This window comes from Sceloporus undulatus, chromosome 7, assembly GCF_019175285.1.
Source record: "Sceloporus undulatus isolate JIND9_A2432 ecotype Alabama chromosome 7, SceUnd_v1.1, whole genome shotgun sequence".
Taxonomy (NCBI): domain Eukaryota; kingdom Metazoa; phylum Chordata; class Lepidosauria; order Squamata; family Phrynosomatidae; genus Sceloporus; species Sceloporus undulatus.
Window position 1 is genome coordinate 17,331,879 of NC_056528.1, and position 12,473 is coordinate 17,344,351.

The window sequence follows — 12,473 nt, forward strand, 5'->3', positions numbered from 1 at the left end:
TTATCACCTAGGAGTGAGCTGATAAGCTTGAACTCTGAGTTGGCTCCCCCTGCACCTACCTTCCTTCTTCTGTTGACGCTGCTCTAGGCAAGAAAGCTACAAATGACTCTCCCTTCAGAAACTTCTCCGGAGATGAACTGGGGATTTAACCAGGAGAGGAAGGGGGAGGACTCCTCTTTTTCCAGTGGCTGTAGTTTTGAAGAAAACTTCCGCTTTGGAACTTGCTCACACTCACGTTTCCGACATGAAATAGCCATTTCAGCTGGAGGACCCTATGTCAGTGCTCTGGCTTTTGGATAGTTTCAAAAGAGGTCTGCAAAACTCACTGCAGAAACAATCCATTTTGAGATCGCTTTAACTGCCCTGGATCAGCGCTAGGGAATCCTGGGACTTGTGTGATGTGGCACTAGAGCTCTCTGGCACGGCGATCTTGGAGTGCAATCTTTCCATGATAGATTTGATAAGTCGGAAAGAAGGCACACAACCGCAACAACATTTTTGAGACAGCTGTACAGCGTCTTGGTTACTCACAACTGTCTCATCTAGGTGACTTACCATACTCTTGGCATTCATGTATTCTTGACCTTGGACTGTCTTCACTTTTACAATTCAGTTTTACTTCTTGCTTGGCTTTGTTTTTCTGGACTATTGACCCCCAGACTGGATGATGACCATTCTCTTGCATCTCCCTTCATCCTGCTGGATGTCCTGTGACTGATCGGGAATGAATTAACTCCTTGACAGCTCTTGAAATCTAGCCATCTGATTCCCGGGCCACTTATTGACTGCAGGATAGGTCTCTCACTTTGTCATAGTGAGCACAAAGAGGGCTATAATCTTAGACATACTCTGACTCCATGGCGAACCTCCTCCGAACAAGGCGGTGCAGCGGTTTGAGGACTGGACTAGGACCCTGGAGACCAGGGTTCAATTCCCAGCTTGGCCACAAAACCCAGTGGATGGCCTTGGGCAAGTCACAGGCTCTCAGCCTCAGGGGGAGCCAATGGAAAATAAAAACCCCTCTAAACAAATCGTGCTTTCTCTGATGCCAGCCACAGATGCATGCAAAACGTCAAGAATAAACTCTTCTAGAACATGGCCACATAGCCCGAAAAACCCATAAAAACCTTGCCAAGAAAACCCCATGGTAGGTTCTCCAAAGGTTCGCCATAAGTCAGAAACAACACAAAGGCACACAACAACAACAAATCTCAGAGGTACCTCTGATTCCACTGTACTTCTCACTAGAAAATAAGACCAGGGTGGGCAGGGGGCTCATATAACCATGTTAGTTTGGCTCAGTGGCTGGAGAAACCCTAAGGAAGGGGCTGTACTTACCAGTCCTGTTTGGCAGAAGAAAGAGAGCTGGAGGGGAGAGGAGTTGTGTTTGCCAGGAATAAGAATGAGTCCCTTGTCACCTTTATTTAGATGATATGATTTTAATGTATGGATGTTGGAGGGGATTGGGGGGTTGTAAATTCCCTGTAGTGACATTTGAATGATATATTTTGTATTTTTTATTTAAGGCTCTGAGGTTACCTCCGAGAACCGTTGTGTAGCAAGATGTTGGCAAGCAAGTCCTGCCCTGAGGCTTGGTGGGGTGCAAGGGACTTTGGGAGATTGTATGTGTGCTGGATTTAGTATGAAATATTCAGTCTTGGTGCCAGTTTGAAGAAAATTATACAAACATGCACATTTGAAGTTTTATGGTTGTGTATATGCAGTACTGATTTATAATATGACCCCATACGGAAGCGGGGCATTAATACCCCTAGGGAGGGTGTAGAAACAGATATGTACAGTCCCACTCTTCTGAAGAGAGACATACAGGTGTGTACATGTGAGATGCTAGCAGACGCAAGGCATCTCTAACCACTGAGAGTCCTGGATCATTTTCTCCAGTTGCACCACTGATGAACCAGACTTGTTTGGTGGAGAGGAATTTGCAGAGCCTGCGTAAAAGCCACAGGTTTGGACCATGGAATTCTGGGAATTATCGCTTTATGAGACATTTAGCCTTCTCTGTTGGACACCTCTGATGCCACGACAAACTTCAATTCCCAGAATTCCATCGCATTGAGGCATGACAGTTAAAGTGGTGTCAACCTAGATTATTTCTGCAGTGCGGCTGCAACCATTGTTTGCATTTACGCCTTGCTTTTCCTTCATTTAGTTCAAAGTGGTGTTTACGACTTTTCTCCTTCCTACTTTAGCTTCATATAATTAAACAAGCTAATATTTGAAGTATTTCCATTAGAAAGCAATAAATGCAGATGATATTGCACACTCATCCCTGCCCCCAAAGCCAGCGAAGAATAAGGTAAAGCATTTCAGCAAAGTCCTAAAGAAGTGGCCATGCTCTTTCAAAAAAGCCCTTGCCAATGCGTAGAAGATTTCTTCAGCCGAGGAGGGTTCTCAGTAATGGGGTCTATTGCCCTTTTTGCATGAGGTTAAAACAACCAGCAGTACAATGCAAGGCCCAGGAACCAGTTCACAGCTCCTTGGTGGCTAATACAACTCACAGACTACATATCACTCGCTAGGTTTATTCTTAACAATTCTGTCGTTGCCGCACGTGGCGTGGAGACAGATCAACCCCCGTGAGAACTAATAGTTCCTTTTCCTTCACAGTCCATGGAACAGAAACATTAAAGTTAATGAAATAAAATAAAATAAGCTGATCTTTGAAGGATTTCGTGCTTTTTAAAATAAAATAAAAATCACACACACACACACACACACATATTCACACACAGGGACATACTTCCATTAGGAAAGCTTCCGACAAGGATTCTCCTTTTGACAAAACCATTTTATGCCCCAGGCACCATTTTCCTCCTTGATCTCTGTCTATCTGAAAATTTGTTTAGCAGCATTTGCTTTGGAATGAAGTTGAAAAAGGGTTGGAGAAACACAAGCATTCGAGGCCAAGGTGCACCAGTGGTTCTACAGTAAATAACTCAATAAACCTTAAACTGGGGAAAAATAAGATTTTGCCTTAGTAGAGCCTACTGTCGCTATGTTTGCCTGCCTGCAACAGGCAAGGTGAACAACAGCTGCTTGCAGAATCCCTTGCTGAGTATTTGTGAAGAGCAAAACAGAGAGAAAAGGGGAAAGCAGATTAACCTGCCTGTTGAGGAATCCTCAGCATGTTAAAATGAAAGAAAGAAAAGATATAAAAGTTTGGCCACCGAAGTGGAAATTGTAGGAAGGGTGGTTGAAAGAAAATGTCCTTGCAGAAGAAACGTTCAAGTGGCCCTTTAGACAGTTCAAAGTATCTTTCTTCACTTATGCAAAGCTTACCTGTTTGGGTTGTTTCACTGGAATGGCTAACCGCCTCTAAAGAAAGTTGCCCAAAAAATCCCATGATAGGTTCACCATAAGTCGGAAATGACTTGAAGGCACACAACAAACTCGACAGCAACAAGGGTGGGTTTGGTGTGGAACTGGCCTCACATTGTGAAGACAGTCCATAATCAAATCAGGGTTTTGACCCCACAGTGTGTAGGGCCTGCTACTTTGCTTTGGGGCTGCAAAAGTGGGATTCATAGTCCACATTTGGCCCCCAAGCTTCACTTTTCCAGCCTTAGATGAAGTCAAACAAATCTTCTGAACAAATCTTGCCAAGAAACCCCCATGATATTAAAGCAATGAGGGCCTTAGGGTCGATATAAGTCAGAAAAGACTTGAAGGCACACAACAACAACAACAACAACAACAACAACAACAACCATTTGAGTATGTGCCTCTCACTATCAGAATGCAGCTGCAGTCTAAGAACACACAAGGCAGCAGGAAGACTTACTTGAAACACTGGTGCCCATAGTAAACCTTTCTGATCTGTGACTGAGCCTCAAGGCTAGCCACTTCTTTATGATGATGATGATGATTTGTCGGAGAATGGGAGAAGGCAGAACATATCACTCACCGATTCCCCCTTGCCTCCCCGCCACCCACATACACACACCCATAATGTTGTGAGAAAAGCCCCTAATGATGCCCACTGGGCAGGAAGAGCGATGCCAAGGGCTCCCCAAAAGGTTGTTGATGGCTGTTCCGTGAACCTCATCAGCGCATGACGGAGTTTTGCCTCTGGCCACTTAAAACGGGATCAAGATGAGAGAACGTCTTTCTCCACTCATTCAATTACAGCGCCTTCGCTTTCTGCTGACACACTTTCCGTGGGAAATGGGGTTGCGAGAGAATTACTGGATGGAAACATGTGAGGCGGCTGAGAAATCCATTAAGCAAACCCGGGTTGTCTTGCTGCACGTCTTGCAGCGTTCACGGGAAGTCTTCGGAGAAGGGTGCCGTCTCCCCACATTTCTCTCCACATGCAAAACCGTGGCCTGGTTTTTATTTATTAATCGGCATCGAGTGCTTTGCCGATTAATAAATGAAAAGTGAAAAGCCAGGGTTCCTGCAAGGAAGGAAGAGGAAAAGTCGCTTGGTCCTTTCTGTAAGGATGACAGGAGAAGGTGCACGGAGCCGCTTCGGTGATAAAGGGAAAAGATTGTCATGATGAATGTGCATGCATGTGTTTTGGACACTGAAGAAGATTAATTGTGCTTATTTGGCATTTGGGGTGTGTGTTTCTTCGTCCTTATTTTTTTAAAACAACAAAAACAATAGGACACTTTACAAAATAACTGCACACCTGGATCATTGATAAGGAAACCCGACCCAAAAAGTTAATTGAAGCATGCAAATAACCCGTTACCTTACAGATACCTCTGAGCTTATGCCAGAGACCGCAACATGAATACGGTTGTCAAGCTGTTCCCCTTAGAGACCTAGGGTGAATTATGGCACAAGAGTGTATGCATTCTCCCCCACTTCCGCTTTATTTATATATTAAAGGCGGCATTGTTTTCCCACTGAAAAGAATAGCATACGCTATAGAATTTATATGTTTACCAAAAGACCACCGGCTCCATGTGATTCGCCATTAATCTGATTTCCAGAAAGACGATTTCCTGAAGAGATACCAAATAGGCTATTACCTGATACTGACCTTTGGGATCTATTAAAATCATTTTAAAATTGGACATTGATTAAGAAAGAGAGAGGAGGGGTGTTGTTGTTTAAAAAAACAACTCTTAGAAAGAAATTTACCACTGTGTTTACAGAGAGGGTTTTCGAAAGTTAACATCTAATAGCTGAATTCAGAGACATAGCCATGCAAGTCTGGAATATCAGTATGCAAAGGTTCCTACTGTCTTTTGCACCTTTTGAGACTGACTGTGCAAAAGAAGTTGCAGCAGAAGCTTTCGTAGACTTGGTCTACTTCGGTGCATCTGAGGAAGTAGACCAAGGCTGCATCTGCACTGCAAAAATAATGCAGTTTGGCACCATTTTAACTGCCCTGGCTAAGTGCTATGCAATTCTGGGATTTGTAGTTTTGTGAAATATTTTGCCTTCTCTGTCAGAGAGTTCTGGTGCCACAGTAAACTACAAATCCCAAGATTCCACATCAATGAGCCACAGCAGTTAAAGGAGTATCAAATTACATTGTTTCTGCGGGGCAGACAGGGCCCAAGTCTACCAAGCCTATGAAAGCTTAAGCTACAACGTCTTTCGCTCAAAGGTGCTCAGGATTCCTTTGTACACATAAAGAACTGGGAGCAAAATGCCAGGCAATGCCCTGTTCCACTTTAAATAAAGGATGCTGAGCTAATAAGGGTAGCTGGGCTGATTTACTACTGGCTGTAAATGGGTTCAACTTAGGCCATTCTGTTGCTGCAGAACAACAGCTCCCAAACTCCTGTGCAACCTATGGTGCGTTACAGACGTGCCGAAGGGGTGTGCTAGGGTTAGGAAGGGGCGTCACTTCCTGACACCCCTCAACCCTAGTACGGACCGAGTCTGTACAAAATGGCAGCACCCATCCACACGGGGGGCACCACTTTGACGTCGCAGACACATAGTGTCCAGACATCACGCGACAGAAGTGATGCCGCAAGTGCGCCGCGAGGCGCTAGCGGCGCCATTTCGGCACTTCTTTCTGGCTGCGCCCGGGAACCGCGCAGTTTGGCCGCTGCGGTTCCTGGACTCAGCAACCGGCGGCGGCAGAAGACCACCCAAAATGGGTGGTCTGTAACTCGCCCCACTCTCCTTTCCTGGTTCTCTGGCCTTCAGTATTTACTTTTCAACTAAGGTTTCTGGCAGCTCCCCCCTTAGCTTTGGACTCTGCTCAGGGTTGCTTTGTCCCTTTGGATCTTTGACGGTCTGGGCCACGCTTCTGTTTGTAACCCATGGCATGCCTTTACTCTGAATATAGGTGTGCTAACCTCACCGCCTGTGGGCTTTAAATAGGATAGGTAACTCACAGAATATGTTCATAAAAGTCCTCTAGTCAGTTGATATTATGGACTCAAAGAAAGTGTCCTGCCAAAAATCCAACTTCCGATGGACTGCATGGAAGTTGTTTTTCATTCCAATACAAAAGGAATGGAAACTGTGCGGTTCTACCATTGTCATTTTTCCCTGCTCTGCTTTAAAATCTTTCAATTTGTTGGTTAGCTTTTCCAGGAGTGCAATTGACCGTAGTCGGTTTAACCATGCAGGAATGAAAAGGACATGCAGTCTTTCCCAACATCTGGTGACCTCCATTCACACTGCTGCTAGTAATAGAAACAGCCGTTCCTTAGGTAATAAATGTTCATTATTCTTGGAAAACAAGGACAATAAAATCAGTCCACCAAAACCCACATACTGTTTGGCCTGTCATCTGTGAAAGAAAATCTATTATACATCCCCTCCCCACCCCACACACACATACACACACAAAATCACAGACCTTTGGCAAATCTAACATGTATTTCAGCGTCTCCGCTTTCCTGCATCCTCTCCAGCAAATTGTCAATACTTATTTATCGTAACATGAGACTGTAAATGCCTTTAGAGGCTGGCAATGGATAACCTGTAGAGAAACACAGGGAAAGTCTCAAGCCTCTTTTTGGCCCTCTAAGTTGCCTCCTAATTGAGCTCAAATGCCCATTGCCAAAATGTGAAAATTTGCAAAGTCAGCAATGAACTGCAACAGCTGGAGGCTCTACAGATCAGCAGCCTCCAGCTGCCAGCCCTAAACCCAAGAAGTAGGAGTCAAAGCTGCATGTCTCTGCTATGGAGCTTCTTGAATGCCTGGCTGTGTGTGTCTTAAAAGCCTCCAATATATATAGTGTGTCATAGAAGATCTTCATAGCCACAACTCATCTTCCCATAGAGCTTGTCTCTAAAGACCCACTGCAGCTGCATCCACACTGCCGAATTAATGCACTTGGACCACGGCTCAGTGCTGTAGAACTCTAGGATTTGTCATTTTGTGAGCTATTTTGCTTTCTCTGGTGCCGAATCAAACTACAGATCCCATAAGAGCATAGAATTGTAGAACTGTAGAGTTGGAAGAGACCACAAGGGCCATCCAGTCCAGTAACCTGCCATGCAGGAACTCTCCATCAAAGCATCCCCAAAGATGAAGCCACAACAGTTAAAGCGACATCAACCTGCATTGATTCGGCAACGTAGATGCAGCCATAGCAAAGCCTTCAGGAAGCACTTGACCCTATTCACTTGACCCTAACTAGTAGAGATCAGTGAACCACAGATAAGGACAGACCTCACTTATTCAGATGGCCAGAAAAATAGTATTTCATTCTCCTTTCAAGCATATACATAATGCAATCCCAACCTGGGGTCCCCTCAAGCACTCTTAAACCTAACACTTCATTTGTGGATGTGTCCATATTTGTTGCTTTCCTGGACAGAGACATTATCACTGTGTAAATTGAGGCAAGCGCCGCCATACGGACAACTTCGTATCTCATTCGGGCCAACTCTCACAGAGCGGGAAGAAAATCCCATCCACATTTTGGGTCATGAAAGCAAAAATTTTATTCATGATTCGAAACTACATAGAACTACCACGAGGAAGACTCTTCAAATTCGGGGGTGTAATCCGGTTAAGAAAGTAACACGAAACGGTTTAATACATTAGAATCACTGCCACAAATTATTATTAGTTCTTTCTCTTTTTTTTTCTTTTCGTTGAGTCAATCAGTTTCAGAATCGCATACGATATAAAAAAGAGAGGAGAAGAAACCATAAAAAGAAAAAAGGAACCGAAAAATAAAAAGGGCTCCCATCCCGCCTGCCCCAATTATACAAGGGTGAAATATACAGTACTGAATACTGAGACTTGTCTGTTTTACAATCCATTCTTGGTTTGATATTTTTTTTTTCTCTTTTTCTTTTGCGTGAAATTAGTATAGTAACAAGATGAAGAACATTCAAAATGTTTCTTTGTATTTACAAACAGTTTCGCTGTTTCGTGTTGAACCTAAAAGACCCCATGTTTCCGCTTCAAAGCCTTCTCCTTCTTCTCCATTTGAAATTGTCTCTCGAAAAGCTGCCGACGCAACCTGAATTTTTCTTAAAAATGTTGCTGCTGTCATTAATATTTAAAAGATTACAATGTATATTACATTTCATGAAAGGGAAACAAAGAGTTAATTACAAGATGCCAAAAAGAAAAGAAAAAAAGAAAGGAAGGAAGGAAGGAAGATAAGGGTTTTTTAAAAAGTTTATTGAAAAGAGAGAGAGAAAGAGAAAGAGAGAGACTACAGTGTGAGTATTGTTTTAGAGCAGCCTTTCCCAACCTGGCGCCCACCAGGCACGTCAGACTACAAATCCCATCCCCACCAAGCCACACCGCCAGGGGATGATGGGAACTGTAGTCTGGCCTTGCCCAAATGGCACCGGGTTGAGAAGGGCTGGTTTTAGAGGTAGTAGTGAGCACTCTAAGCTAAAGAACATGTTTCTATTGGTTCATATGAGTTTGCATGAGGTAATAAAGCTGTGTTTTGATTGGTGAGATGTATAAATACTCTTTTGCTACACTATGTACAATACTCCAGAGAACGGCGCCAATTTTTTGTTTTGACCGTCTCCGCGCCGCCAAGTAGCGGTGGGCAAAACCCCGGGTGAGTGTGCTGGGTACCCGGCTCGTACTGCAATACCCAGGGCGGCTTGGCTTGTTTTTTGCAAATGGGAATGGCAAGTTTCTCCACCTCCGACGGACCATCTGTGCCCAACAATGACCACGAGAGGGAGAACGGTATATTGAAGATGGGTTAAAAAAGAGGAAGAGGAGGAAAGAAGTAGCCTTTTTGCAGAGGCCTTAAGATGGCAGGTCTCAACTTTTGGTCCCCTGGATATTTTGGATTGCAGCTCCCAAAAGCTTCGGCCGATTGAGCTGATGGTCAAGAATCCTGGGAGAAGAAGTCCAAAAGACTCCGGAGATCCAAAGTTTGAGTCCCACTGGTCTAAGTGACTTTGTTAACACAGTGGATCTCAATTTAAAAAATGTGACAACTCAAAGAAGCTTGGGAGGGGAACAAAATGGATAATAGCGACTGTTGAAATATGGCGAAATGGAACAAAAGGTACTTCCATTCTGATAGAGATATGAAAAGATTAAAAACCAGGATCAGTGACCGAAATTCACTTCAAATGGTAATGGGGGTTCCACTGGGGTATGATGACCCCCTGGACTGGTTTGGCACCATGAGGTTTTCCTTAAGAGAACAGCTCTTATTGACCCCTATGACCAAAAAGCCAACAATGGGTTGGCCATCCGTCCCAAATCTGTTGATAATAAATTACTCTTATTAAAATAGTTCCAGGGCTACAAACAATGCTAAATCTCGGCCTCGCTGGATAAAGTGCTTGGTTGGTTTTTCTTTCTTTTCTTTTAACATTGCGTGTGGGTGTGCGCATCTCTGTGATATTTAAGTACACATACAAATGATTAAGATATCCTTAAAAATTAAACACACACACACACACATAACAGATTTATCGAGTTCTCTGGTACAACAAGGTTTACAGGAAAGCCATCCGTGGTTGGCGATCCAAAAATAGTAATAATCCTTTATGGTTGTTGTTGTTGCTGCTGTTGTTGTTGTTTTAATTCTGTCTTTTCCTTCTGGGATTCTGAATGCACGAGACAAAGGCATCTTAGCTTCGGGTGAACGAAAAAGTGTTGTGAGAGGGTTAGTTAGAGGTATCGGAGTGCACACTTCCCGGGCCTTCTGTTGGAGAGGTCACAGAAGATGGAGTGGTTGCGTCTTGCCAGCCTCCATTTGCCTGAAGAGAGGAAGAACATGTCAAATTGTAAAAAGGTAGTCAACTTTATATTATTATTACTGCTTGCTAGTCTTGTCTCCTTTGTACAGTTGCCTTTAATTTTGGCTGGTTCAGACCAGGATCCCTGTTGTGACATACACCAAGAGTCCACTAAGGCATAGTGGTTTAAGCATTGGACTGTGAGTCTGGAGATGAGGGTTCGGATCTCAGCTCGGACATGTAAACCCACTGGGTGACCCTAGACACTCTATCTCTGCCTCAGAGGATAGCAATGGCAAACCCCTCTGAACAAATCTTGCCAAGAAAACCTTGTGATAGGTTTGCCTTAGGGTCGCCGTACATCAGAAACGACTTGAAGGCACACAACAAGAAGAAATGTCCACCTTATGGCTGTGTATGTCATTTCTGGATCATTGCAAAGGTTGATTGATTGATTTCATTTCTAGCCCATTTTTCTCTGAATGAGGAGCTTATCGCACAGGCCCCTGGAACGAGATTGGAGCAGAACAGAAGGGGGTGGGATGGGAACAGAATGGGGGCTATCACCCATTTTATTGCACACCAGAACGCTGCCAGAAGTTCCCGTTCTGTTCCGTTCCCGACCCATCCCATAGGAGGCAATTTTCAAGAACTGTTAAGAATCATTCCTGAAAATCGTCCTCTGTGGGACGGGTTGGGAATGGAATGGGAATTTCCGGCGGCATTCTGGAGTGCGCTAAAATGGGTCATAGCCCCCATTCTGTTCCCATCCTGCCACCTTCCGTTCCATGCTGATCCCGTCCCAGGAGCCTGTGCGATAAGCTCCTGAAACTCAAAGAGGCTTACAGTACAAATTAAAATGGGACATCTTAAAAAAATATGGAGTACATAAGTTGGAGCAAAGTATACATCCAATTAAAATACTACTTCTAAGATACGAAGAATTAAACTATCAAAAGACTTAAAATACACATTACACACAGTTTTAATCTCCCTTATCCGCAATTCCGAAATCCAAACTATTCCAAAACTTTTTTCATGGGAGACTGATATAGCGATACATTTGCTTTCTGGCCATTCGGTGTACACAAGCATTTGAAATGTTTCATTCTCAGGAAAGAAGTGAAGATACACATTCTGACCGGGAGTCAAAATGCCCATGGGCTGGTTCCCGGGCTTCTCTAGCCAAAGAGAAGCTAATGGCAAATTCACAATTGGTAATAATAATAATAATAATAATAATAAGCACTGGACTTCTTTAAAAGCTCATGTTTTCCTAGCTTCTCACAGAATTACAAGCAGGGAAGATTTGTTTCTTGCAATGCTCTCTTTGTTTAGCTAGCTGAAATGGGAACTGTCATCCAAAGATGCAGAGATTACTGCTTCTTTTACTCCTCCACTCTCGCCCTGCAAAATGGCAATAGCTTCAGGCAAGCGAAGGAGGAGAATGGTTTCTCCCTGGAACCCTGGGCTAAGGAATGCAGAAAGGTGTTCAGGCATGCTCGCCTTAAGAAAGCCCGCTCTTGCCTTGCTCCGAGCATGCCTTCTTCTTGCCTTGCTTCATTCAGAAAGCTTAGTGAGATCCCTACACGCTGTGTCCCATTTTACACAAAGCCTGGAGCTCCTTCTTTGACTCTCGGGCTCTTCTCGCAACGTGGCTCTCCAAAAGGGGCACAACAAGGAGGTGGGGGAAAGGGAGAGAAAACTCTAACACGGTTGGATCTTAATTTCATTTTCAAAAGTCTCCCTTCTGGGCATATGTCAGAGCCATTTAGGAGGCCAGTTGAGACAAGGCCCGAGCATCCTTCCAACTGCAATAATCTCGGAGGAAAAGACACAAGGGCAGGAAAGGAGGCAGCCGCAGTGAGCACCCGATTCTATTTTCCAATTACCCGTAAGACAGAATCCTTCCCCTACCACCCCTCAACTTCTCTGCTCCCCCAACCTCAAGCCAGTCTCTCAGATGCTGTTCTCTCCATCTTGGGCTGCTGTTGGGGGCCCCCAATGCATTAGACCTGCATCAGCAATAACAGCGCTCAGAAACAAATTCGCCTTCTGTCTCAGCCCATTGAGGCAATTGCTGAAATCAATGTCTGATCAGATTTCTGCTGTGGCAGACAGCTTGTCGCTACATATTTTTATGTCAGTCAAGAAGAGGGAGGAGCGGGCCACGCATGTTGGGGGGACGCTGAGTAGAAGTGACGGGCGTGAAGGCTTGCCGGCGCTCGGTGGAGCAAAACTAGGCTCACTCCAAGCCCTCCTGGCATGCGATAGCCTTTCCAAGGGATCTCCTCCCTTAAAACCCAAAACACCACCCAAACACAAGTAGGGGTGCAATAGGGTTTTAT

General features: G+C 44.3%; 1 protein-coding gene across 2 annotated transcripts in view; it reads right to left on the reverse strand.

Moving 5' to 3' along the window:
* Positions 1-7,875: 7,875 nt before the first annotated feature.
* The window catches only part of PBX3 (PBX homeobox 3), a 202,636-nt gene continuing 198,038 nt past the window's right edge, over positions 7,876-12,473 (reverse strand). For both annotated transcript variants that reach the window (XM_042480006.1, XM_042480007.1), the window contains one exon: positions 7,876-10,146. In XM_042480006.1, coding sequence (XP_042335940.1) covers positions 10,054-10,146 — 93 coding nt within the window. In that variant the 3' untranslated portion in view covers positions 7,876-10,053. The remainder of the gene's footprint in view (positions 10,147-12,473) is intronic.